At 40.7% G+C, this 23705-nt stretch overlaps 2 protein-coding genes across 4 annotated transcripts in view; both read left to right on the top strand.

The window, feature by feature from the left end:
* The window catches only part of LOC133560637 (astrocytic phosphoprotein PEA-15), a 44479-nt gene extending 34671 nt beyond the window's left edge, over positions 1-9808 (top strand). For 2 of the 3 annotated variants that reach the window (XM_061913393.1, XM_061913392.1), the window contains exons 2-4: positions 2305-2482; positions 2553-2708; positions 7669-9808. In XM_061913393.1, the coding sequence (XP_061769377.1) occupies positions 2308-2482; positions 2553-2708; positions 7669-7733 (396 nt within the window). In that variant the 5' untranslated portion in view covers positions 2305-2307 and the 3' untranslated portion in view covers positions 7734-9808. The remainder of the gene's footprint in view (positions 1-2304; positions 2483-2552; positions 2709-7668) is intronic. The other variant, XM_061913394.1, reaches the window with a different exon arrangement.
* Positions 9809-14651: 4843 nt separating this feature from the next.
* On the top strand, positions 14652-23498 carry LOC133560636 (cyclin-dependent kinase-like 2). Its single transcript, XM_061913391.1, is given in 13 exon segments — positions 14652-15361; positions 15537-16216; positions 16320-16493; positions 16566-16760; positions 16830-16911; positions 16914-16989; positions 17058-17170; positions 21074-21213; positions 21293-21369; positions 21431-22532; positions 22613-22679; positions 22743-22839; positions 22943-23498. Coding segments are annotated over 9 exon segments (1146 nt in total). The 5' UTR covers positions 14652-15361; positions 15537-16090; the 3' UTR covers positions 21594-22532; positions 22613-22679; positions 22743-22839; positions 22943-23498.
* The last annotated feature ends 207 nt before the right edge of the window (positions 23499-23705 follow it).

Raw genomic sequence — 23705 nt, 5'->3', positions numbered from 1 at the left:
ATGTGCACAAAAGCAACGCTGATCCATTGTAGTGCAGAGTGAGCACACACACACACACACTGTCAGAGGAAAAGTGCCTTGTCATTGTTGTGCAGCTCAGAACAGACACATAATTCAGTGTTTAAAAAAAATATTTTGTCATCATGGGTGTAATTTTTTTACATAATCCAAATTTAAAATAGTTTTCTTGAGGGCACCTGGTTCGAATCCAGCTTTGGCCATCTTAATCACTGCTGTTGTGTCCTTGGAAAATACACTTTACCTACATTGCTCCCATTTCCGGAATGAGAATCAGCACCTCCGAGTCCGAGTCCATGGTTCTCGCCCGGAAAAGGGTGGAGTGCCATATCCGGGTTGGGGAGGAGACCCTGCCCCAAGTGGAGGAGTTCAAGTACCTAGGAGTCTTGTTCACGAGTGAAGGAATAGTGGATCATGAGATCGACAGGCGGATCAGTGCGGTGTCTTCAGTAATGCGGACGTTGTATCGATCCGTTGTGGTGAAGAAGGAGCTGAGCCGGAAGGCAAAACCCCCATATTACCGGTCGATCTACGTTCCCACCCTCACCTATGGTCATGAGCTTTGGGTCATGACCGAAAGGACAAGATCACGGGTACAAGCGGACGAAATTAGTTTCCTCCGTCGGGTGGCGGGACTCTCCCTTAGAGATAGGGTGAGAAGCTCTGCCATCCGGGAGGAGTTCAAAGCAAAGACGTTGCTCCTCCACATCGAGAGGAGCCAGATGAGGTGGTTCGGGCATCTGATCAGGATGCCATCCGAATGCCTCTCTAGGGAGGTGTTTAGGGCACGTCCAACCGGTAGGAGGCCACGGGGAAGACCCAGGACACGTTGGGAAGACTATGTGTCCCGGCTGGCCTGGGAACGCCTCGGGATCCCCAGGGAAGAGCTGGACAAAATGGCTGGGGAAAGGGAAGTCTGGGCTTCCCTGCTTAGGCTGCTGCCCCCGCGACCCGACCTCGGATAAGCGGAAGAAGCTGGATGGATGGATGGGTTTCCATTTCCACCCACACTGGTGCAAAGGGGTTTCTCAATGTAAAGCGATTTAAGTCACTAGAGAAAAAATGCTATACAAAAATTATTTATTTCACATCGCATACATAAAAGTAGCACCGTGAATCTTTTGGCCACACACAATTCGATTCGATTCTTGGGGATAATGAATTGACTCAGTCGATTCTTGATCTCGTTTCAAAACAATTCTTGATTCAGAATCAATACTTTTTAATAACATTAAGTGGCAGTTCTATGATTAACTAAATTTCTCCATGAATTAGATAAGAGCTGTGATACATTTCTGAATTACTTGAAAGAAAACTGGTTTTGTTTAATAAAATTCTACCCAAACATTTAATGAAGTTAATTGCAAATAAGGCAACAAGAGAAGTACCCAACACTTTTCTTTTCCAAAGTAAATCTGTACAGCAGCTATGGACATCTACATCAACATTATGGTTTGCCTGTGTGGCTGGACAGGACAGACTAAAAAAATGTAATATATTTATATTTCAAATAGTTTTTTTTTTGTTTTTTTTAATCAAATAGGAATCATTACAAGTAAAAAGCGCGATTCATTTGAAAAAAAAAAAAAAAATTTACCACCATACAAAATAGAGCCTAGGTTTGGAATGTTAGGACACCTCAGGTCTATTCTGTTTATTCACTGCTATTATCTGCCCTCTTGTGGCCAAACATCCATCCATCCATTTCCTACCGCTTATTCCCTTTGGGCTCGCGGGGGGCGCTGGTTCCTATCTCAGCTCCAATCAGGCGGAAGGCGGTGCACACCCTGGACAAGTCGCCACCGGGGGAGGAGCTGGACGAAGTGGTTGGGGAGAGGGAAGTCTGGGCTTCCCTGCTTAGGCTGATGGCCTCGCGACCCAACCTTGGATAAGCGGAAGAAGATGGATGGATGGATGGATGGATGGATGGATGGATGGATGGATGGATGGATGGATGGATGGATGGATTTTATATACATGTATATAAAATCGTTTCAAGTAAGAGTCGCGATTCAGTCAAAAAACTGTATATGTATTTTATTTATTTTAATTTTTTTTTTTACACCCCTACATATATGGTAGTATTGTTATTGCTCCACATGCATCTTTATTTACTTCTATTGTAAGGTGAAATCCAATTATTTGGTGTCCTCTTCTGGCAAAGCAACGCAACTGCAGCTGTGCTATGTAGGTCACATTGTTGGCCAACTGGCACCCATGATGCCTTGTATGTTTGCGGCTCTATTTTAAACCAAATGTTGTGTTGTGTTGTGTTGCGTTGTCCAGAAGATGGCGGCGGAGTACAGCTCTCTGCTCAGCGACCTGTCTGAAAACATCACCAACGAGGACCTGGAACAGCTGAAGTCTGCCTGCAAGGAAGACATCCCAGAAGACCAGAGCAACGTCATCACGTCCTCCAAGGAATGGTTCAGCTACCTGGAGAAAAACGACAAGCTGGCCCAGGGTGAGACACACAATTGCATCCATCCAATCACGCCGCTTTGACCTCTGACCTCTGCGGGACTTTCCCACAGACAACCTGTCCTACATCGAACATATCTTTGAGATATCGCGGCGGCCCGACCTGCTGACTCGTGTCATCGAGTACCGCACTACTGTGCTGAAGATTTCCGAGGACGACGAGATAGACACCAAGCTGACACGCATCCCCTCGGCTAAGAAGTACAAAGGTCAGACAGGATTTATCACTGGATGTCTCACTCTGATTTTTAATACAAGGGGTGTCAATTTTGGGCACAACACGATTCGTGTAGCGAATCAGTATCAATTCTCAATTCAAAACAATTCTCGATTCAAAATCAATGCTTTTTTTATTAACATTTGGTTCCAGTTCTATGATTAACTACATTCATTTTAATAACAGCTCTCATAAATGTCTATATTATGTAAAATACAACTGGTTCTACTCAAACATTTAATAGATTCAAAAGCAAATAAAGCAGATAAATAGATAAGAGCTGTGATACATTTTTAAATCACTTAAAAGAAAACCGGTTTTGTTTAATACAATTCTACCCAAGCATTTAATGAATTCAAATTGAAATAAGGCAACAAGAAAAATATCAAACACTTCTCTTCTATAAAGTAAATCTGTTTAGCAGATATGGACATCTACATCAAAAATATGATTTGCCTGAATGTCTGGAAAAAAGCAGATTTTTTTAAATTATATATATATATATATATATATATACCATATATACATATACCGTATATATATATGTATATCTATATAGATATATATATATATACCATATATATATATTTATATCTATATACATGTGTGTGTGTGTGTATATATATAAATATATACATATACATATATGTATATATATATATATATATATATATATATATGTATATATATATATATATATATATATATATATATATATATATATATATATACATATACACACACAGTGGGGCAAAAAAGTATTTAGTAAGCCACCGATTGTGCAAGTTCTCCCACTTAAAATGATGACAGAGGTCTGTAATTTTCATCATTGGTACACTTCAACTGTGAGAGACAGAATGTGGAGAAAAAATCAAGGAATTCACATTGTAGGAATTTTAAAGAATGTATTTGTAAATTATGGTGGAGAATAAATATTTGATCAACTCAGTATTCTTCTTCCTCCAAACATGACGAGTTGAGTTTATACCAAAATGGATACATGGATGATACAGCAGAGGATTGGGAGAATGTCATGTGGTCAGATGAAACCAAAATAGAACTAATCTGTGTTGGCCCTGCGATGAGGTGGCGACTTGTCCAGGGTGTATGCCGCCTTCCGCCCGATTGTAGCTGAGATAGGCGCCAGCGCTCCTCGCGACCCCAAAAGGGAATAAGTGTAGAAAATGGATGGATGGTATGAACTCAACTCGTCGTGTTTGGAGGAAGAAGAATACTGAGTTGCATCCCAAGAACACCACATCTACTGTGAAGCATGGGGGTGGAAACATCATGCTTTGAGGCTTTTTTCTCCTAAGGGGACAGGACAATTGATCCGTGTTAAGAAAAGAATAAATGGGGCCATGTATTTTGAGATTTTGAGCCAAAACCTACTTCCATCAGTGAGAGCTCTGAATGGTTGACCAAATACTTAATTTCCACTATAATTGACGAATAAATTATTTAAAATTCCTACAATAGGAATTCCTGGATTTTTTTTTCACATTCTGTCTCTCACAGTTGAAGTGTACCTATGATGAAAATTACAGACCTCTGTCATCATTTTAAGTGGGAGATCTTGCACAATCGGTGGCTGACTAAATACCTTTTTGCCCCACTGTATCCCTCGGGAAGTCCTGTGGGGAGTGCTCAGAGAGCATTGAAACGGTTCGCAGCTGAGTCTGAAGCGACCGGAATGAAAATCAGTACCTCCAAGTCCGAGTCCATGGTTCTCTCCAGGAAAATTGTGGAGTGCCATCTCCGGGTTGGGGAGGAGATCCTACCCCAAGTGAAAGAGTTCAAGTACCTAGGAGTCTTGTTCACGAGTGGGGGAAGAGTGGATCGTGAGATCGACAGGTGGATCGGTACGGCGTCTTCAGTAAGGCGGACATTGTACCGATCCGTTGTGGGGAAGAAAGAGCTGACCCGGAGGGCTAAGCTCTCAATTTACCGGTCCATCTACGTTCCCATACTCACCTATGGTCATGAGCTTTGGGTCATGACCGAAAGGATAAGATCACGGGTACAAGCGGCCGAAATGAGTTTCCTCCGCCGGGTGGCGGGGCTCTCCCTTAGAGATAGGGTGAGAAGCTCTGCCATCCGGGAGGAGTTCAAAGTAAAGCCGTAGCTCCTCCACATGGAGAGGAGCCAGATGAGGTGGTTCGGGCATCTGGCCAGGATGCCACCCGAACGCCTCCTGAGGGAGGTGTTTAGGGCACGTCCAATCGGTAGGAGGCCATGGGGAAGACCCAGGACACGTTGGGAAGACTATGTCTCCCGGCTGGCCTGGGAACGCCTCGGGATCCCCGGGAAGAGCTAGACGAAGTGGCTGGGGAGAGAAAAGTCTGGGCTTCCCTGCTTAGGTTGCTGCCCCCGCGACCTGACCTCAGATAAGCGGAGGAAGATGGATATATATATATATATATATATATATATATATATATATATATATATATATATATATATATATATATATATATTTATAGATATATATATATATATATGGTACCACTAGGTGTGGTGAAATTACCCTCTGCATTTGACCCATCCCCTTGTTCCACCCCCTGGGAGGTGAGTGGAGCAGTGAGCAGCAGCGGTGGCCACGCTCGGGAATCATTTTGCGGATTTAAGCCCCAATTCCAACCCTTAAAAGTAAGAATCTCAATTAATTCAAAAACTTTTTTTTTGGACCCCCATATTCCCAATTACAGCCCTGGTTTGGAAAGTTAGAACACCTCTGGTTAAAACTTTGAGGACATTGCTTTTATATGCCCTCTTGTGGCCAAACATTAAGAGCATAACATTGTACGCTGCATGTTGAAGGTCCCATATTATCATATTTTACACCAAATCGGAGCTGCTATAATAAGATATTAAAAGTGAGTTGTCCGAAATCTAGCATAGATGTTGGAATTTAGGCCATTCAAAAGTACTTTTAGTAAACCTTATTCGAAACAGGCCTTTTTGTGTGTCTGTAGGTTCAATGCTGATTTAATGCTATGCTAATTTCTTGGACAATATGCTATAGACGAGAGCAGGGGTAGGGAACCTTTGGCTCTGGAGCCAGATGTGGCTCTTTTGATGACTGCATCTGGCTCTCAGATTAATCTTAGCTGACATTGCTTAACACGATAAGTAATGAATAATTCAGCTGGTAATCACAGTGTCAAAAATAACGTTCAAAATATAAAACATTCTCAAGCATTTTCATCCACCCATCCGGTTTCTACTGCACCTGTTCAAGAAGTCGCATTAATGGTAAGAAGTCTTTTATTTATTTTTGGTTAGCCTCAGAATAACAATGTTATTAAAAAGAACTTAGAGACTTATTATACTCTAAAAATGTTGGTCTTTCTTAAAAATGCATGCATATAGTTGTATTCAGTGTTAAAAAAAAAATGATATGGCTCTCACGGAAATACTTTTAAAAATATTTGGCTTGTATGGCTCTCTCAGCCAAAAAGGTTCCCGACCCCTGGACCAGAGCAAGGGTAGGAAACCTATGCCTCTCGAGCCAGATGTGGCTCATTTGATGACTGCATCTGGCTCTCAGATAAATCTTAGCTGACATTGCTTAACACGATAAGTAATGAATAATTCTGCTGGTAATTACAGTGTTAAAAATAACGTTCAAAATATAAAACGTTCTCATGCATTTTAATCCATCCATCTGTTTTTCTACCGCACCTGTTTAATAAGTTGCATTAATGGTAAGAAGTATTTTTATCTATTATTGGTTAGCTTCAAATTAACAATGTTATTAAAAAGAATAAGAGACTTATTATATTCAAAAAATGTGGGTCTTTCTTAAGAATGCACGCATTTAGTTGTATTCAGTGTTAAAGGGGAACATTATCACAATTTCAGAAGGGTTAAAACCAATAAAAATCAGTTCCCAGTGGCTTATTTTATTTTTTGAATTTTTTTTCCAAATTTTACCCATCACGCAATATCCTGAAAAACTGCTTCAAAGTGCCTGATTTTCACCATCGCTATATCCTCCCGTCCATTTTTCTGTGACGTCACTGCGTGACGCCACTACAAACAAACATGGCGGATAGAACAGAATGGTATAGCGACATTAGCTCAGATTCAGACTATGATTTCAGCGGCTTAAGCGACTCAACAGATTACGCATGTATTGAAACGTATGGTTGGAGTGTGGAGGCAGATAGCGAAAACAAAATTGAAGAAGAAACTGAAGCTATTGAGCCATATCACGACAGACAACGGCAACGAGGACGAATTCGGCGATCGCCTTCTAACCAACAATTGCATCTTTTGACAACTGATGCAACTTGAATCCGTCGATTGGTATGTGTTTGTTTGGCATTAAATGTGGGTGGAGGGAAAGGCTGGATGCAAATATAGCTACAAATGAGGCATAATGATGCAATATGTACATACAGCTAGCCTAAATAGCATGTTAGCATCGATTAGCATGCCGTGACCCTTGATATGTCTGATTAGCACACTCCACGTAAGTAAACTTGAATCCGTCCCTGTTCGTGTTGTTACACCCTCCGAAAACACACCGACGAGGCATGATGCCTCCTAGGTACGGTAAACAGTCGAAAAAACGGAAAATAACAGAGCTGATTTGACTTGGTGTGTGTAATGTGTTTGAGAAAATGGCGGATTGCTTCCTGTTGTGACATCACGGGTGAAAGGTCATTGCTCCGACAGCGAACAATTGAAAGGCGTTTCAATCGCCAAATTCACCCTTTTAGAGTTCGAAAATCGGTTAATAAAACATATGGTCTTTTTTCTGCAACATTAAGGTATATATTGACGCTTACATAGGTTGGTGATAATGTTCCTCTTTAATAGATGCAATCTTCTGCGCACTGAAGTAGATCATGTTTAAATACACGCCAACGTAAAGTAGATCAGGCTCTAACTGTGCTATATTTGTTGTTCCTAATAATCTCTTACTTTGTTTCTTCTCTACAAAGACATAATCCGCCAGCCATCTGAAGACGAGATCATCAAATTGGCCCCTCCCCCTAAGAAGGCGTGAAGTTTGCTGCCCGTTACCTGTTACACCCACCGACTCCTTCACTCCGCCTCTCCAGTCAATCAACTGACTGACCGGTTCCAATCTGCTAAAACCTCACCCCTGCTCTTGTGCCCTTACACACACACACACACACACACACACACACACACCAATTATAACCAATCAGCAACCAATAAAAATGTTATGATTATTTCTGCAGTCAGTGCTCAGTGGTGTCACCCACCACCGAGGTTCCTGTCATAGGTCAGGTTCTGAATGCTGACTCAAGATGGTTCCGAGCTGTACTTTTTCCTGTGCAAGTTCCCATCTGCTTGTGTCATCTGGGGCCTGCCGTTGGCTGGAACCTTGATTGAAACAAAAAAGTCCAAACAAACCCGACGCTTGCAAGACTGTTGAAGCCTAATTGACACTGTGTCTCCGCCCCCTTGCGACAAAGCCTTAGTATTCCATCAGCCACCCATAACCACCCATCTCCTCCAATGTTTTTATTTTAAAGCGACTTTTATTGTGAAATGTGCTCCACCCCACGTAGAGGCTTTTTCCTTTTTTTGTGCATCAGCTGTTGTGAATGTTAAGTCTCGCAACCTCTAATTTATGATAACTTTTGTTCACCACCACTGTCGCCATTGTGTAGGTGTTATTTTGTACATGGATCGCATGATCGTTCAGGTTCGCATAATAAGATCATGCGCTAAATCCTCATATCATTTGACTTATCTTGGTGAATCCTGGAAGGGGGCAGCATGTTGCATTGCAGTTAAGGTTGAAAAATAAGTTGCTATATTTGTTCAGCATGAGTTTACTATTTGGTGATATGCCCCTAATAAACTTCCACAGTCCAAAAAGTGGAGCATGCCCGCTTATTTGCTTACATGCTGTCAGTGTTCCAAATAGCACTTTAAACTACTATACTACTATTAATACTAACTTGGGTGTGGCATACAGCTGCATTCAAGAGCCTGTTGGTAATTCAGAAACATCTTACTTACTGACAATAAAAAAATCCCATTTAAAAATAAATGAACTCTTGGAGAGTCTTCCAGTGCATATTTCCTAGATGCAGACTGGAGTTGTCAGACTTTCCAATGTTCTTGAATGCAGCATGTGTCTCACATGTAAACTTTTGGCCTTCAGTTTTGGATTGTGGTGGCCATCTTTGTCATTATTACTTCACCTTCCATTTCTCGTACATGCTTTGATTTTTTTAAGGCAGCCTTTTGTGTGAGTGTGACTTTTGTTACTTCCGATTCTGTTTTGCAACACCTCGTGTGCACGGTCACTCTTCTTCTTTGCACACAAGATTGCAAACTCTCTCCGCTCTTGTTTGTGATGTTGCCGCGCCCCCCTGCAGCTTTGCGGTATCCATGGTAACGCAGACGTCGACGATGAGGCACATAGCAGAACAACATATCAGTGAAATGATGTCATGTGTTGATTTTTCCACAGCAAAGTACATATCAACTTAAAAGAGGTATTGACAAATGGAAACTGAGAGGCGAATATTTTAGTGATTAAATGTCATTTGTGCTTAAAGACTGTTTTACGTGTTTCTTTTCCATTTTATTTTAAGATGTAAATATGTATTTTGAATATCAACCACTGTATTAATTTGATAGAATTAATTTATTTAATGCCAATATATTGTTGTTTTTATGTGCCCTGATGTTGTTTGACTAACTGGCAGTGCTGTGACTAAACCATACATGTTACAAAAGTGTTTTTTGTTGACAGTCACCGCTTGTAAGAATACTTTTTAATGAGAGATACTGAGGTTTGGCTAAGAGACGTGTTGGACGTTCGTGTATGTTGTACAGCGTTCCACACTATGGATTCCTAACAAAGAATGAGAGGAACGTGTCTGTTGATGGTTCTAGAGTTTGCATGATGCCATTAAGCTGTTGAAGGAGGAAGTCATTCCAGATTGTTGTTTTTTTTCCAGTAAAATGTTTATTTCCAACAAGCGTGAAGTTGCTGCTTGTTGACATGATTGAAATAAGAGTCAAATGTAATGCCATTTTGTCATTGTGCTACAATGAAATTAAATATTATATTTAAATATATTTGCTAACCTACAACCTGTTGTCTGTGTTTTTATTTCATGTTTTTTTTTTTTCCAATGCAGTTCTGCAGTTGTGACATCACTGTAAGAACCCAAATGCTATTTCAGTTATTTACATTTTATGGAAGGTGCTTTATGTTTATTCAGCCAAAAGGGGATTATTTACTTTATTTTGAATACTATGAAAATGTATATTTACATGCTTAGTGTAATTATAAGGCACTCTTTATTTGTAATTAATACATTTGTTTGAATAATTTGATAACATACTATTTTATACTGCTTTAATACAGTGAAGAATAAGTACTGTAACTCTTTAATTGCATTTATGGCGGAGGGATCTGTGTGGTAATGAGGTTTGGACGCAGGGTATTATGGGTAATTGCAGTCAGGTATGGTGGAATGGAGCCACACTTACTCTTTCTTACACTCTGTTATACAATGTTTCTTCCACATCGTTATTTTTGACATTCTTGAATGATTAAGTTCACAAGTAAACGATAAACAAAACGAAACGGAGCGTTTGGAGTTGTTCTATTGTTGTTGCCGCAGCAAGAGGGAGCAGGAGTAAGTGGAGGAGCGTCAAGCTGAGGCTTCATTAGGAAACTACAAATACATTCAATACAATTATTTTCCAAATTAAAATGCAGAAATTGTTTTGTATATTTCACTTCATATATACATTTACAGTAAATCAACCTTACTTAAGTAAGATTGATAAAATACAATTGTATTTTATTACAACTTAATGTTATAAAAAGAGTCGAAAGTGTGGCTCGATAAGTACATGGTCTTCAAGTGCTGGTTGGATGATTAATTGAAAATGGAGGACCCCGAAGGGGGTAAGCGGTAGAAAATGGATGGATGGATGGACTTATTTGGAACAATGGGAGAGTGGATTAAGAGTGCTCACCGAGCAGTCAGTATGTATCTGGGATTTTAAATGTATATACACAGGTTTTAATATATATTTTACTAGTAGTCATAATTAAGTTGGTACATACAGAGCCCATGTTGCATACACTCTAAAGTATTATTAAAGGCCTACTACCCACCACGCAGTCTGATAGTTTATATATCAATGATGAAATATTAACATTGTAACACATGCCAATACGGCCTTTTTAGTTTACTAAATTACAATTTTAAATTTCCCGGGAGTTTGGTCCTGGAAACGTCGTGTAATGATGACGTGTACGCAAGATGTCACAGGTTTTTAGGAAGTATGAGTGCTGCACACACACACAGCTAAATGTCGTCTGCTTAAACGGCATAATTATACAGTATTTTGGACATCTGTGTTGCTGAATCCTTTGCAATTTGTTCAATTAATATTGGAGAAGTCACAGTAGAAAGATGGAGTTGGGAAGCTTTAGCCTTTAGCCACACAAACACACAGTGATTCCTTGTTTAAAATTCCTGGAAGAGAAACTTTCCTATGGATCAGAGCGCGGTCAAGAGAACATGGATCCCGACCACATGTCAACCAGCAGGTTTCGGTGAGAAAATTGTGGTTAAAAAGTCAGTTCTTACCGGAGATCAGCTGAGCTTGTGCCGTCCATAGCTGCCGTCGACTCAACTGAGACACTGCGCGTCAAGACACCCGTGGGGACACCCTTCTAACTATCAGGTAATATTAAACTCACTAAAACACTAGCAACACAATAGAAAGATAAGGGATTTCCCAGAATTAACCTAGTAAATGTGTCTTAAAAAAATCGGAATCTGTCCCAATGCAATCGCGTTTGTTTTTTTTTAACTTTTTTTTTTTTTTTTTCTAGTCCGTCGCTATCAATATCCTCAAACACGAATCTTTCATCCTCGCTCAAATTAATGGGGAAATTGTCGTTTTCTCGGTCTGAATAGCACTTTTCGTTGGAAGCTCCCATTAAAAACAATGTGAATATGTGAGGAGCCATCAAACATGTGACGTCATCGTCTGCGACTTCCGGTAGAGGCAGGGCTTTTCAATTAGCCCCGAAAGTTGCGAACTTTATCGTGGATGTTCTCTACTAAATCCTTTCAGCAAAAATATGGCAATATCGCGAAATGATCAAATATGACACATAGAATGGACCTGTTATCCCCATTTAAATAAGAAAATCTCATTTCAGTAGGCCTTTAAGTCACGGCTGCTACCTGCCAGTAAGCTAAAAGAAAAAGAACAGTGGTTACCATAGAGCAACAATTTGCTCGCCCATTTGGTAGTCAATGGTCACAGGTAAGCACAAAGATAAGACAAAAAGACCAGTTCTGCAGCTCCAAGCAATGTTCCTCTGGTGATTATTGATGAAAACAAGACATCCTTGGCTCGGTAAATTTTACAAGTCATTATCTTGATAGTTATCAGCCTGCCAGCTGCTAACCTGGCCTAGTTTTTCTAATAACGTCTGTGTGATGTTCACATGGGGACTAGTGTGTACCAATGACAATAAATATGTGATTTTGATGTGTTGCTTATGAAGAGAAGAAAAAAATAACCTTTCATTCAAACAGCCATTGTTGAACTATATACAGTAATAGAACATGATGAAAGTCTACCATGATGTGCATTTAAAGTAGATATCAACAACAACAACAAATATTTCTAAATAAATAATATGTAAAGTGTAGTTGTAAATGCAATTTATTTTTGCTAAACATTTCAAGGTCATCAAAAAACAATTTTGTGCCATTTCTTTCTATTTTTATTTCTGAAACAAAAGTTGAACAACTATTTAATGACACATTTTTAAAACGACAATAGGACTCCTGCTGAAAAAAGATGATGCCATTGTGCTAAAAATATGCTAAACGCTAAGGAAGAGCTAAAATACTGCTTCCTGTTCAATTTGTTGTCACACGGATGACATCACATTTTTGCATTTTGGATAAACATACAGTCGCGATCAAAAGTTTTCATACATACATAATGTCGTGGGTCTCTTGAGTTTCCAATACTTTCTACAACTCCTATTTTTTTGTGATGGAGTGATTGGAGCACATATTTGTTGGTCACAAAAAGCATTCCTGAAGTTTGGTTCTTTTATGAATTTATTATGGGTCTACTGAAAATGTGACCAAATCTGCTGGGTCAAAAATATACATACAGCAATGTTAATATTTGGTTACATGTCCCTTGGCAAGTTTCACTGCAATAAGGCGCTTTTGGTAGCCATCCACTAGCTTCTGGTTGAATTTTTGACCACTCCTCTTGATCAAATTGGTGCAGTTCAGCTAATTGTGTTGGTATTCTGACATGGACTTGTTTTTTCAGCATGAAAAAGGAGGATTACCTCCAAATTCTTCAGGACAACCTAAAATCATCAGCCCGGAGGTTGGGTATTGGGCGCAGTTGGGTGTTCCAACAGGACGATGACCCCAAACACATGTCAAAGGTGGTAAAGGAATGGCTAAATCAGGCTAGAATTAAGGTTTTAGAATGGCCTTCCTAAAGTCCTGACTTAAACGTGTGGACAATGCTGAAGAAACAAGTCCATGTCATAAAAAACAACAAATTTATCCGAACTGCACAAATTGTGTCAGGAGGAGTGGTCAAAAATTCTACCAGAAGCTTGTGGATGGCTACCAAAAGTGCCTTATTGCAGTGAAACTTGCCAAGGGACATGTAACCAAATATTAACATTGCTGTATGTATATTTTTGACCCAGCAGATTTGGTCACATTTTCAGTAGACCCATAATAAATGTATAAAAGAACCAAATTTCATGATTTTTTTTTTTTGTGTGTGTGTGCTCCAATCACTCTATCACAAAAAAATATGAGTTGTAGAAAGTACTGGAAACTCAAAGACAGCCATGACATTATGTTCTTTACAATTTTATGTAAACTTTTGATTGTTACTTTGTATTCGGTTTTTGTGTTTATCTGGATAAATACAAATCCATAAAAGGAAAACAGCACAAAATTCAATTTAATGACAATATTTTAATGAAAATTAACCCTTTTTTGTTGGTTTTAAAATCTGCTATATATTAAAAAAAAAAAAAAAAAAAAAACGGCTCTGATTTCGTTTTTGATTTGCGTTTAAGAATTGGTAATAGAATGAACGGCAAGGTACACAGACATTTTAAACTGGAGTCACAACAGGATTTTATTTATTTTTTTTGTAAAAAAAAAAAAAATTCAATCACTTAGTGGCCACGAGAAGACTCCAACGTAAATTACTGATAAAAATAAACTTCTTAGTAAGATTTTTTTTAATTAATAGAAGAAGTAAACGGCTTGACCCTGAATCTCAATATGTTTTAGAGACTTGCCCACAACTTGTCATTGAGAGTGTTTTAATGTGCTAGTGTGTATTTGTTGACTTTCGATTAATTTGTTGCCTCAATTTTATTTTGGTGTTAATGTAAAAAATAAGCATCTATGCCTGCGCTTCTATTCTTCACGTCATGTTAGCTAACTGGTGTTAGCCGGTGTAGAATGCTATCTTCCTCAGTAACAAGTTAGTATTTGTGACACTAATGCCAGTAATTTTTTTTTATTTCAAGGCAGCTTTAATTCTGCACATAGCGATGGGTGGTGCTCCCATAGATGTGTTATCATGTTCAAAATGTTGCCAATACTAAGTCAAATTCCTTGTGTGTTAAACATACTTGGCCAATAAAGCTGATTCTTATTCTGATTCTAATAGTCAACCGGTCGTTGTCCGCAAGCCCGTTAAGCATGTTGCGCAGGCTTCTACCTCCAAGCCATTTGTATAAGCAGCCAATTTAGTCATTTTGAAAGGAAAACGTTGAGTAGCCAACCTTTCTTCATCCATCATACAGCCTGTAGAGTTGTGTGCAGGGGGTAGGTTGTATACAGCCACTGCAGCTGAACTTTGATACATTTTGAACATTAAAGATGCTAAAAGCAATCCAATATTGTACAATGTAGCAGATTCAGAATCGGCTTTATTGGCCAAGTATGTTTAACACACAAGGAATATGACTTGGTGAACTGTGCTCTCCTTGTTCAATAGGCCGTTTTCCAGCGCAGGAACTTTTTCAGGAACTTCCTCATGTAAATAAAGTTACCCCTGTGTTTTGTACAAAAACTAGCCAGGTAGATTTAGTTCTTTTGGAACCTTTCGGAGTTCCTTCTAGGTAGGTAGGACTTTTCCAAGGGACCGAGAATCTATTCAGGTGCTGAGCTGTTGAACGCTGATTGGTTAAACACAGTTGGGGGCTTCTCTTTCAGACACACGACCGCCTTTTGAATATACGCAGTGACTTGTTTATTTCGTATTTCTTGTGTATTTCTATTACAACAAACTTGACAACGTGGAGAAAGAAGAACGAAAGGAGCTTTCGAAAGGCAATAACTTTTGTGGGGCATCTTTGTGCTGATCAGTGGAACTATTTTGAAATGTTTTTACTCAGCCGTAGTCTTTAAACTATATGCAGTTTAAGGTTGTTTATTATTTTTTACAAGCTTCATTTCGATACACAAACCTACGAGAAGTGGACAGACTTTTTTTAAATCTATTTACGGAGGAGTGTGAAGCGGCAACTTCAGCAGTTTACTACTCTGAATTTGTTGAAAACGTGGATAAAAATGGAGGCAACTCACGAGTGGAAAGAAGGTAAATAACATTAAATATTAAATATTACTTTACTTTTGATAAATGTAGTCACTCGATTTGTGTAGTTACTAGCCTCAACTCGAGTGAACAGAATGCTAATGCTACAGCCGATGTGTTTGTGTTGTCGGCACGAGATAAACCCTGACATTTGTTATATATAGATTATTTTTTACAGCTGAAGTGGACCAAAAGGTATCACCTGACCCTTATGAATTCATCATTTACTAAGAGGATGACTTCCTGACTTTTGGACATTGCGTACAAAAGCCTGACTTTTTATGAACATTTCGGTACACTTTTATTTTATAAATCACATTGTTTTTGTACATACATACTTACTTGTTATTAAACAACTGTGACCTAATATTCTCTGTTTACTTCAGTGTAAAAATATACTAAACTACTCCTCCATACGTCATCAGCTGGATCTGTATAAACTACCCTGAACTGTGAAATACGGTGGAAACACAAACCACACACTTCAACAGTTAAGTTAATGAGGTTCTCTGTATCTCATGTGGGCAGCACGGTGGAGACAATGTTTAGTGCTTGTGCGTCACAATTAGACGGACTTGGGTTCGATTCCAAAGCCTAGGTTTTTTTTTTGTGGAGTTAGCATGTTCTCCCCATGATTGCATTGGTTCTCACTGGGTACTTCGGCTTCCTCCCACCTCCAAACACATGCACCTATAAATAGGTTGATTGGCAACACTTAAGTGGCCCTAATGCATGAATGTGAGTGTGAATGTTTGTTTATTACAAATGTGTTGGCCCTGCGATGAGGTGGCAACTTGTCCAGGGTGTACGCCGCCTTTCACCGGAGTGCACCTTCATATGCCCCCCCACTCCATCAAGGTAATTTAACAACACTTGGTCCGTTTATCTTCAGGGTGACATGGAGATATGCCCCCCCACTCCATCAAGGTAATTTAACAACACTTGGTCCGTTTATCTTCAGGGTGACATGGAGCGTTATGAGTTTCTAGGTCTGGTCGGGAAGGGCAGTTATGGCACGTTGGTCAAGTGCCGCCATCGCATCTCAGGCCGCCTGGTCGCCATCAAAAAGTTCCTGGACTCTGATGAGGACATTGCAGTGAGGAAGATCGCTCAGAGGGAAATCCAGCTGCTCAGGGTAACTGTCTATCAAACTTTACAATCGTTCGTAGCGTATAACAATAATTCCCTGTCTATTGTCGTCATTAAGAAACTACACCACGACAACCTGGTAAATCTTCCAGACGTCTGGCAGCGTCGCCGCTACTGGTATCTGGTCTTTGAGTTTGTTGAGCAAACTCTCCTGGATTATTTGGAGCAAAATATCCTCGGGCTGGACCTGAGCACCTGCCGGCAGTGCTTCTTTCAGGTCCTCAGGGGAGTGGCCTTCTGCCCCCAGCAGAATGTGTGACAATGTAATGAATGAGTCCCATGCGGTAACATCTGATAAAGTTCTACTTAAATTCCTCCACAGGTCATCCACCATGACATCAAACCTGAGAATGTCCTTATCTCTAAGGGAGGTGTTTTAAAATCTTGCAATTTTGGCCTAAGGGTAGAGCCTACACTGACTATGTGGCCACGCGTTGGTACCGAGCCCCTGAACTGCTGGTGGGGGACACCAAGTATAGCAAGTATGTGGTGGTGTGCATACATGGAGGCCAATTGTGAATGGAGTTTTTGACATTTGTGTTGTGTGCAGACCAGTAGACCTGTGGGCTGCGGGCTGCTTACTCGTCGGGATGCTAACAGGCCAGGCTCTCTTTCCTGGAGATTCAGACCTCGACCAAATATACCACATTGTAAGGTTATTCGGTGAGTACAGATCGCAAGGTGATTAAAATATTCATATGCACATCACACATCATTTACTTTCAAAATAATTAATGTTTTGATATCAAACAATATATTGACTTTCCCACCCATTTCAAAGTTCATATTTTGGACTTGGTCTGCCGCTCAGGTGTCACTGTCATGCTATTGTGACACCAATTACATTCACTTGTTTGTCACTTTTTGTTTGGCAGGTAAGACCATTTAGGTGTTCAGTGTTTGGAGCAGTTCATTAAGTTTTCCTTTGAGTCTTGTGTTTTTTTTTTGTTACCGCCCCTTTGTTTTGTGTTACAGACCTAACTACTCCCTGAGCAGGCCATAATTAACAGGGGTGCTGCAGGTGTGTGCAATTAACAGGCCTATTTAAACACACCTGTACAGGCAGGAAGGCACTGGCTGATTACTCTTTGTGACACAGGACCTCAGATTCAAGCTCTGGATTCTTCCCCTCAATTCCAGTTCCTGTTCAACCTTTTGCCTTAGGTGCCCTGTATAGTCTTCCTCCTGGCTCAGGTAGCCACTCGGATCTTGATTATCATATTTTACCTGTTGCAGTATTTTTTGCGGTGCAATTTTTTGTTCCTGTTTTTATGTACCGTAGTTTTTTATTTACTTAAGTGTTGTTCTTTATCCCTGTCTTGGGCAATAAAGACACTTTTTCTTATTCCTGCCTGTTCTGCATCTTGGGTTTGATAGCCTCTTACAGAGTATCAACAAGCGTGACAGAAATCAGCCAGTCAGTAATATGGATTCCACAGCACTTTTTGTCATTCTCACGATTAGCGATCAGCCCTGTTACCTCCCCCAGTTTTTTCGCCTGACCTATCATTTGTACCGAAATAATATAATTTGCTGCATGAGGTTTTTTGTAAGGATCGTGTTATGTCTCTTTCCCCCCCCACCGTCCCTATGACTGTGCCATAGATTTATTACCTGGTTCTCCTTTTCCTTCATCACGCTTATACAACATCTCACAGCCAGAACAAACGGCCCTCGGGGAATATAATTATTCTTCAGTTGCGACAGGGCGTATACAGCCCTTGTCCGCGCCGGAAGTGGCCGGATTTTTTTTTTGTCAAGAAAAACGATGGCTCGCTTGTCCTTTTATTCATTTCTGCGCTCCTAACAAGATTACTGTCAGAAACGAATACCCTCTTCACCTTCTTGACTCGGCCTTCACTCCACTTCACAATGCTGTCATCTTCTCTGAAAATTAGACCTACGCTATGCCTATTACCTGGTGCGTCATCGTACAGGGGAAAACAGCTTTTAATATTCTATTAGGACATTTTGAGTATTGTGTCATGCCATTTGGCCTTACCTAAGCCACAGCTGTTTTTCAGTCTTATTAATGATGTGTTGCGTAATATGATTGGCAGGTTTTTTTTGTTTATCTTGATGAAAACCATATTTTCTCCCCATCCATCTAGTCACACCGTCAGCATGTACAATTGGTCCTTCAAAGATTGTTAGCAAATCGATTATTTGTTAAAGCTCGAAAATTTACATTTTGTATCTTCATTACCGTTTTTGGGGTCTATTGTGGGGAGGGGCCAACTCAGACCCGATCTCGCCAAGATTGAGGCAAGATCCTATTCCTATGTTTAGGAAACTATTGCAAAGGTTTCTGGGTTTTGTCAACTTTTATAGGTGGTTCATCTGCAACTTTAACAAAGTCGCGGAGCCGTTAACCAAGCTCACTTCATCCAAGGTTCTGTTTGTTTAGACTCCTGCTGCGGAGGTGGTGTTAAGGTGTCTTTAATACATTTTTACGTCGGCTCCGGTTCTTGTTTAAGCTAATCGTTCGCTCCCTTTCTTTTTTGAGGTGGACATTTCGGAAACATGGTGGGGGGCAGTACTCTCTCAGCATTTTTAAGTGGACCAGAAATTCCACCCATGTGCATTCTTCTCGAGACGCCAGCAGAACGCAAGTACGATATTGGTAATCGGGAACTCCTGGCAGTCGTCCTCACCTTGCAGGAATGAAGGCACTGGTTGGAACGGGCGGCTCACCCGTTCGTCATCTACATGGACCATAGAAAATTGTCCTACAACCGCCCCGCTCAACGACTGAATCCTCGCCAGGCACGATGGGCTCTCTTCCTCACAAGATTTTATTTCACCGGTTCTTGTTCAAGCCAATCGTTCGCTCCCTTTCTTTTCTGAGGTGGACATTTCGGAAACATGGTGGGGGCAGTACTCTCTCAGCATTATAAAGTGGACCAGAAATTGCACCCATGTGCATTCTTCTCGAGACGCCAGCAGAACGCAAGTACGATATTGGTAATCTAGAACTCCTGGCAGTCGTCCTCACCTTGCAGGAATGAAGGCACTGGTTGGAACGGGCGGCTCACCCATTTGTCATCTACATGGACCATAGAAAATTCTCCTACATCCGCCCGCTCAACGACTGAATCCTCGCCAGGCACGATGGGCTCTCTTCCTCATAGATTTGATTTCACACTCACTTATCATCCTGGTTCATTTATTGGGAAACCGGACGCCCTATCAAGAATGTTTGCTCCCCATAAGGAATCTGTTCCAGAGACTATTCTTCCATATTCTCGGATTCTGGGGTCTCTCCAATGGAAGATGGAGAGGCGGGCATCGAAGGAAAATAAAGACACACCAGCTCCTCCCAGACGCCCCTCTGGTCATCTTTTAGTCCCGCCTCGTCTCTGCTCTGAAGTGCTGACATGGGAACACTCTTCCAAAATTGCTTGTCATCCTGGAGTCAGGCGTACTGCATTCCTGCTTTTACAGCGTGTTTGGTGGTCTTCTCTTCAAGCAGACACTAAGCATTTTGTGGCTGCATGCACGGTTTGTGCCAGGAGCAAATCCTCCAATCAGGCAGCTGCTGGGTTGCTAAGACCGCTTCCCATCCCATCTCGTCCGTGGTCCCGCATAGCTATGGATTTTGTAACTAGACTACTGGCCTCAAGGCGCTTCAAATCAGTTCTTATTATCAATGACAGATTCTTTAAATTTACACACTTCATCCTGCTTCGCAACCTTCCTTACTCCTTATGGACTGCTAAGCTGCTGGCACAGCATTTTGTTCATCTTGGCATTCCCCTGGATGTGGTGTCTAACAGAGGTTAACAGTGACCTGGAGGGTTTTTTGCAAAACACTGGGAGCTACTGTAAGCCAATCATCAGGGTACCATCCTCAGTCCAACGGCCAGACTGAGAGGGCAAACATCAACTGACTCAGCCCTTCACTCAGTCCAAATAGTGCTGCAATCCTGGTTCACTCTCTTGACATTTCCTTCCTGGATTTTTGCAGCGCTCTACTCTTTGGTCTTCTCTACAAACTCCTCCCTAAATTCAAACTCTCCTAGAACGCTGATGCCCGTATAATCACCAGCGCTCCTGTCATCAGTCACATCACCCCTGTTCTTCACCAACGCCCATCATACACTACATCAACTACAAAGATCCTCCTCCATACATTCAAAGCTATCCATATCCTCACCCACCACACCTGTCTGACATAAATATTCCTACCCGATCCCTCAGTTCTTCCTCCTCCATAAACGTGACCGTCACATTAGCCCATCTGTCTGCTATGGGGTAAACCGCTCCGCACCTTGCCTCTAGAACTCACTCCCCTCCGACATCCGGAACAATGACTCCATAATCACTTTTAAAACGTACCTCAAAACCCTACTGTTTAGGCAGGCCTATGCCTGACACTAGTGTCTTTGTTTTTTAAATTGTTGCTTGGACTAATTTTTTTTATGCTACTTTTGTTTTTGTGAGATTTACGGCGACCTTGAGTGCCTTGAAAGGCACTTTACAAAATAAATGTATTATTGTTATATTATTATTAGTCGATATTTATGTTTCATACTATGCAATATACACATCTCTTTGTCTCTGTAGGTGACCTGACAGCTCATCATCAGGATTTATTCCACAAGAACCTCACATTTTCTGGCGTTAACCTGCCAGAACATTTCAGCAGAATTCTTCTAGAGCAGCACTTTCCTTTGGTGTCATCAAAAGCTTTGAATCTGCCTCAGGTATTCTATTCAGACAACTGCTCAGACACATTTTTAACTTCATCCCAGCATCTCTGTGATCTTCTACAAATGTCTCCAGATGGATCCAGAAAAACGAGCTCGATGTTCAGAGCTGCTGGGACATTCGGTGTTCACCCACGACGACTTCCATGTCAGGTATTGCTGCTTCATTGTAAAACATGCTAGTAAAGTCTTGACTAATTCTCCGTCCGCTAAGGTTGTTGGATGAGCTGAGAGTCAGAATCCATAAACAGCAAAGAGAGAACTCAATCCTCCCAAAGATAAGCAAAGTCTCAAAACAACAAAGAGACCAAGTTGATGACCAAAGTCGAAGAGGAAAAGATTCTAAAAACACTATTAAAGATGTGCAGGACAAGTAAAAAATCAGGAAGGAAGTCAAGAAGGTGGTGAAAACAAAAGAGAAGCAACATTCAAAGCAGTATGGAACTATTCAGAACATATTGGAACCCAATGCTACCAAAGCCCCCAAAATATTAGGATCAAGGAGTTTGGATCATGGAGTAAAGATGGCTGCCACCATGAAAAATAGAGCAGGACACTATTCAGTTCTTAAATCAAAAGACCACATCAGGGCTTCTGGTGTGACAAAGACCTTCGACTTGTCCTCTAACCAAACCAAGACCACACCTCAAACGTTGTTCCAATGTCCAATCAACACACAGCTTCCTCAAATGGCATTTCAAAGACTCTCACTGTGGGCCCCAAAGTTTCAAAGGACAATACAGAACTGGCCAACCCTTCTTCAGCTAAATCCTCACTAGATGTCTGCGGACTTTTAAGGTGCCTTTCACCTACTACAAAACTTATGGAAGAATATTCAATAGACAAGACCGTCAGGCAGCAAAATCTCCTGACCAAAGCTCCTCAAAGTCACTTTCAGGCACCTCAATCACCTTTAATCCCACAACCCGTAAACGTCTTATTCAATGAAGACCGTAGAGCCATGTTCATGGAAACTGAGAAGACATTAGCAGGCTCAGAAAAAGAGAACAGTTCCAGGTTTTGGGCGGGACAAGCCAGAAAGACAAAAAGGAGCTTTCCAGAAATAAGGAATCATGCACCATCTTGGATCCGCTTTCAGTCAGTTTAACACCAGATCCCAGGTCTTGCACTCGAAGCTTGGCCCTTTACTCCAACATTGATAAGGCACAGCTTCATTCTCTTCAAGTGGACGCCACCTGTTCCCCGGCTCCACCCCCTTCATCATTAACGGCCACCCTTTTCATCCCTTCCTTGACGTGCCGTGCTGACAGCGGTTGTCTGGACAGAAGATCCCAACCTGAAGCATACAATCTCTGGTCAGAAACAGATTTTTTTTAAAACATTAGACTATTTCCATGGTGATTGATAGTGCTCTCATGTAAACTGTTTGTTACAGGTGGAGGCATCACAGTGGCTTTTACTGTCAGCCGCTTCAGCAACTTCAGGGAACACTTGCAACACAGGTGACACAGCTCGCACATCCTACCTGTGCACATCACAATGGTTCAAAATATCTTCTCCCGTAGGTGGCGGCGAAAAGCGCAGCCTTATTCCCATTAACACACTGTTCCAAAAAGAACAGCTGTGGAGACAGTGCGATGTCCAAAAGAAAGTCAGCTGAAGGTACGACATTACAGGAATACACAAAAATATGAGCACTTTTTCACATTTTGTAGTCCACTGAGTTTGATCTTACAAAACAAAAGTATGCACTCTTCTTTTTTAGGGAAATACGGCAAGGTTCTGAGGAAAGACAGTGCTACTTTAATCTTTTGATCAAGGACACACACACTGACTGCAGAATTTGTAACTATACTGTATGTAGGCCACTATACAATCCAGACATAAGGCAAATCCCATGTTCCTTGTATTTTTATTTTATTTAATCATAATAAATATTCTGAAAACCTAATTTAAGAATTGACAAAAAAAGTTAAAGGAAACTTTAAAGCACACTTATTGATGCATATTCCATTTTTATGTGAAAGTAAATTACATTTCCAAATAATTCCGGAGATTCATCACTACTTTCCATAGGCTTACACTATAGCTGCTCGCAGCAGACAGCATTGGATTGGCGTGGGGCACCACAAAGATGTTATGTGGGTGTTGAAATAGTGTGTTTTTTGTTTTGTTGTTTGTCTATGCAGGGTGCAATCGTATGTGTGCAACATGTATGGATTATTGATTTTTTATTTCTCTTTGTATTTAAGTTTTGTAGCTGTATGTAGAAATAGTTCCTAAGAAGTGGCAGCTGGTTGCATCAGCCATGCTCTCCTTTATTTAGTTTTATGTCCTTTGTGTTCTTTAAAGGGGAACTGCATTTTTTTTTTTTTTATCAAAAACAATCAATATGAAAGAAATGACGATGGATAGATTTCGTTTTTTAATGCATTGTAAATATTAAATAAAAAGTCCACTTACAACGAAGCCAGTGCGAGCTCTTCTTTTCTGCCCATAAAAGCCGATGACCATTGAAAAAGCACCAA

Source organism: Nerophis ophidion, linkage group LG10, assembly GCF_033978795.1.
Source record: "Nerophis ophidion isolate RoL-2023_Sa linkage group LG10, RoL_Noph_v1.0, whole genome shotgun sequence".
Classification (NCBI taxonomy): domain Eukaryota; kingdom Metazoa; phylum Chordata; class Actinopteri; order Syngnathiformes; family Syngnathidae; genus Nerophis; species Nerophis ophidion.
This window is presented reverse-complemented; position numbering and strand designations above follow the sequence as displayed.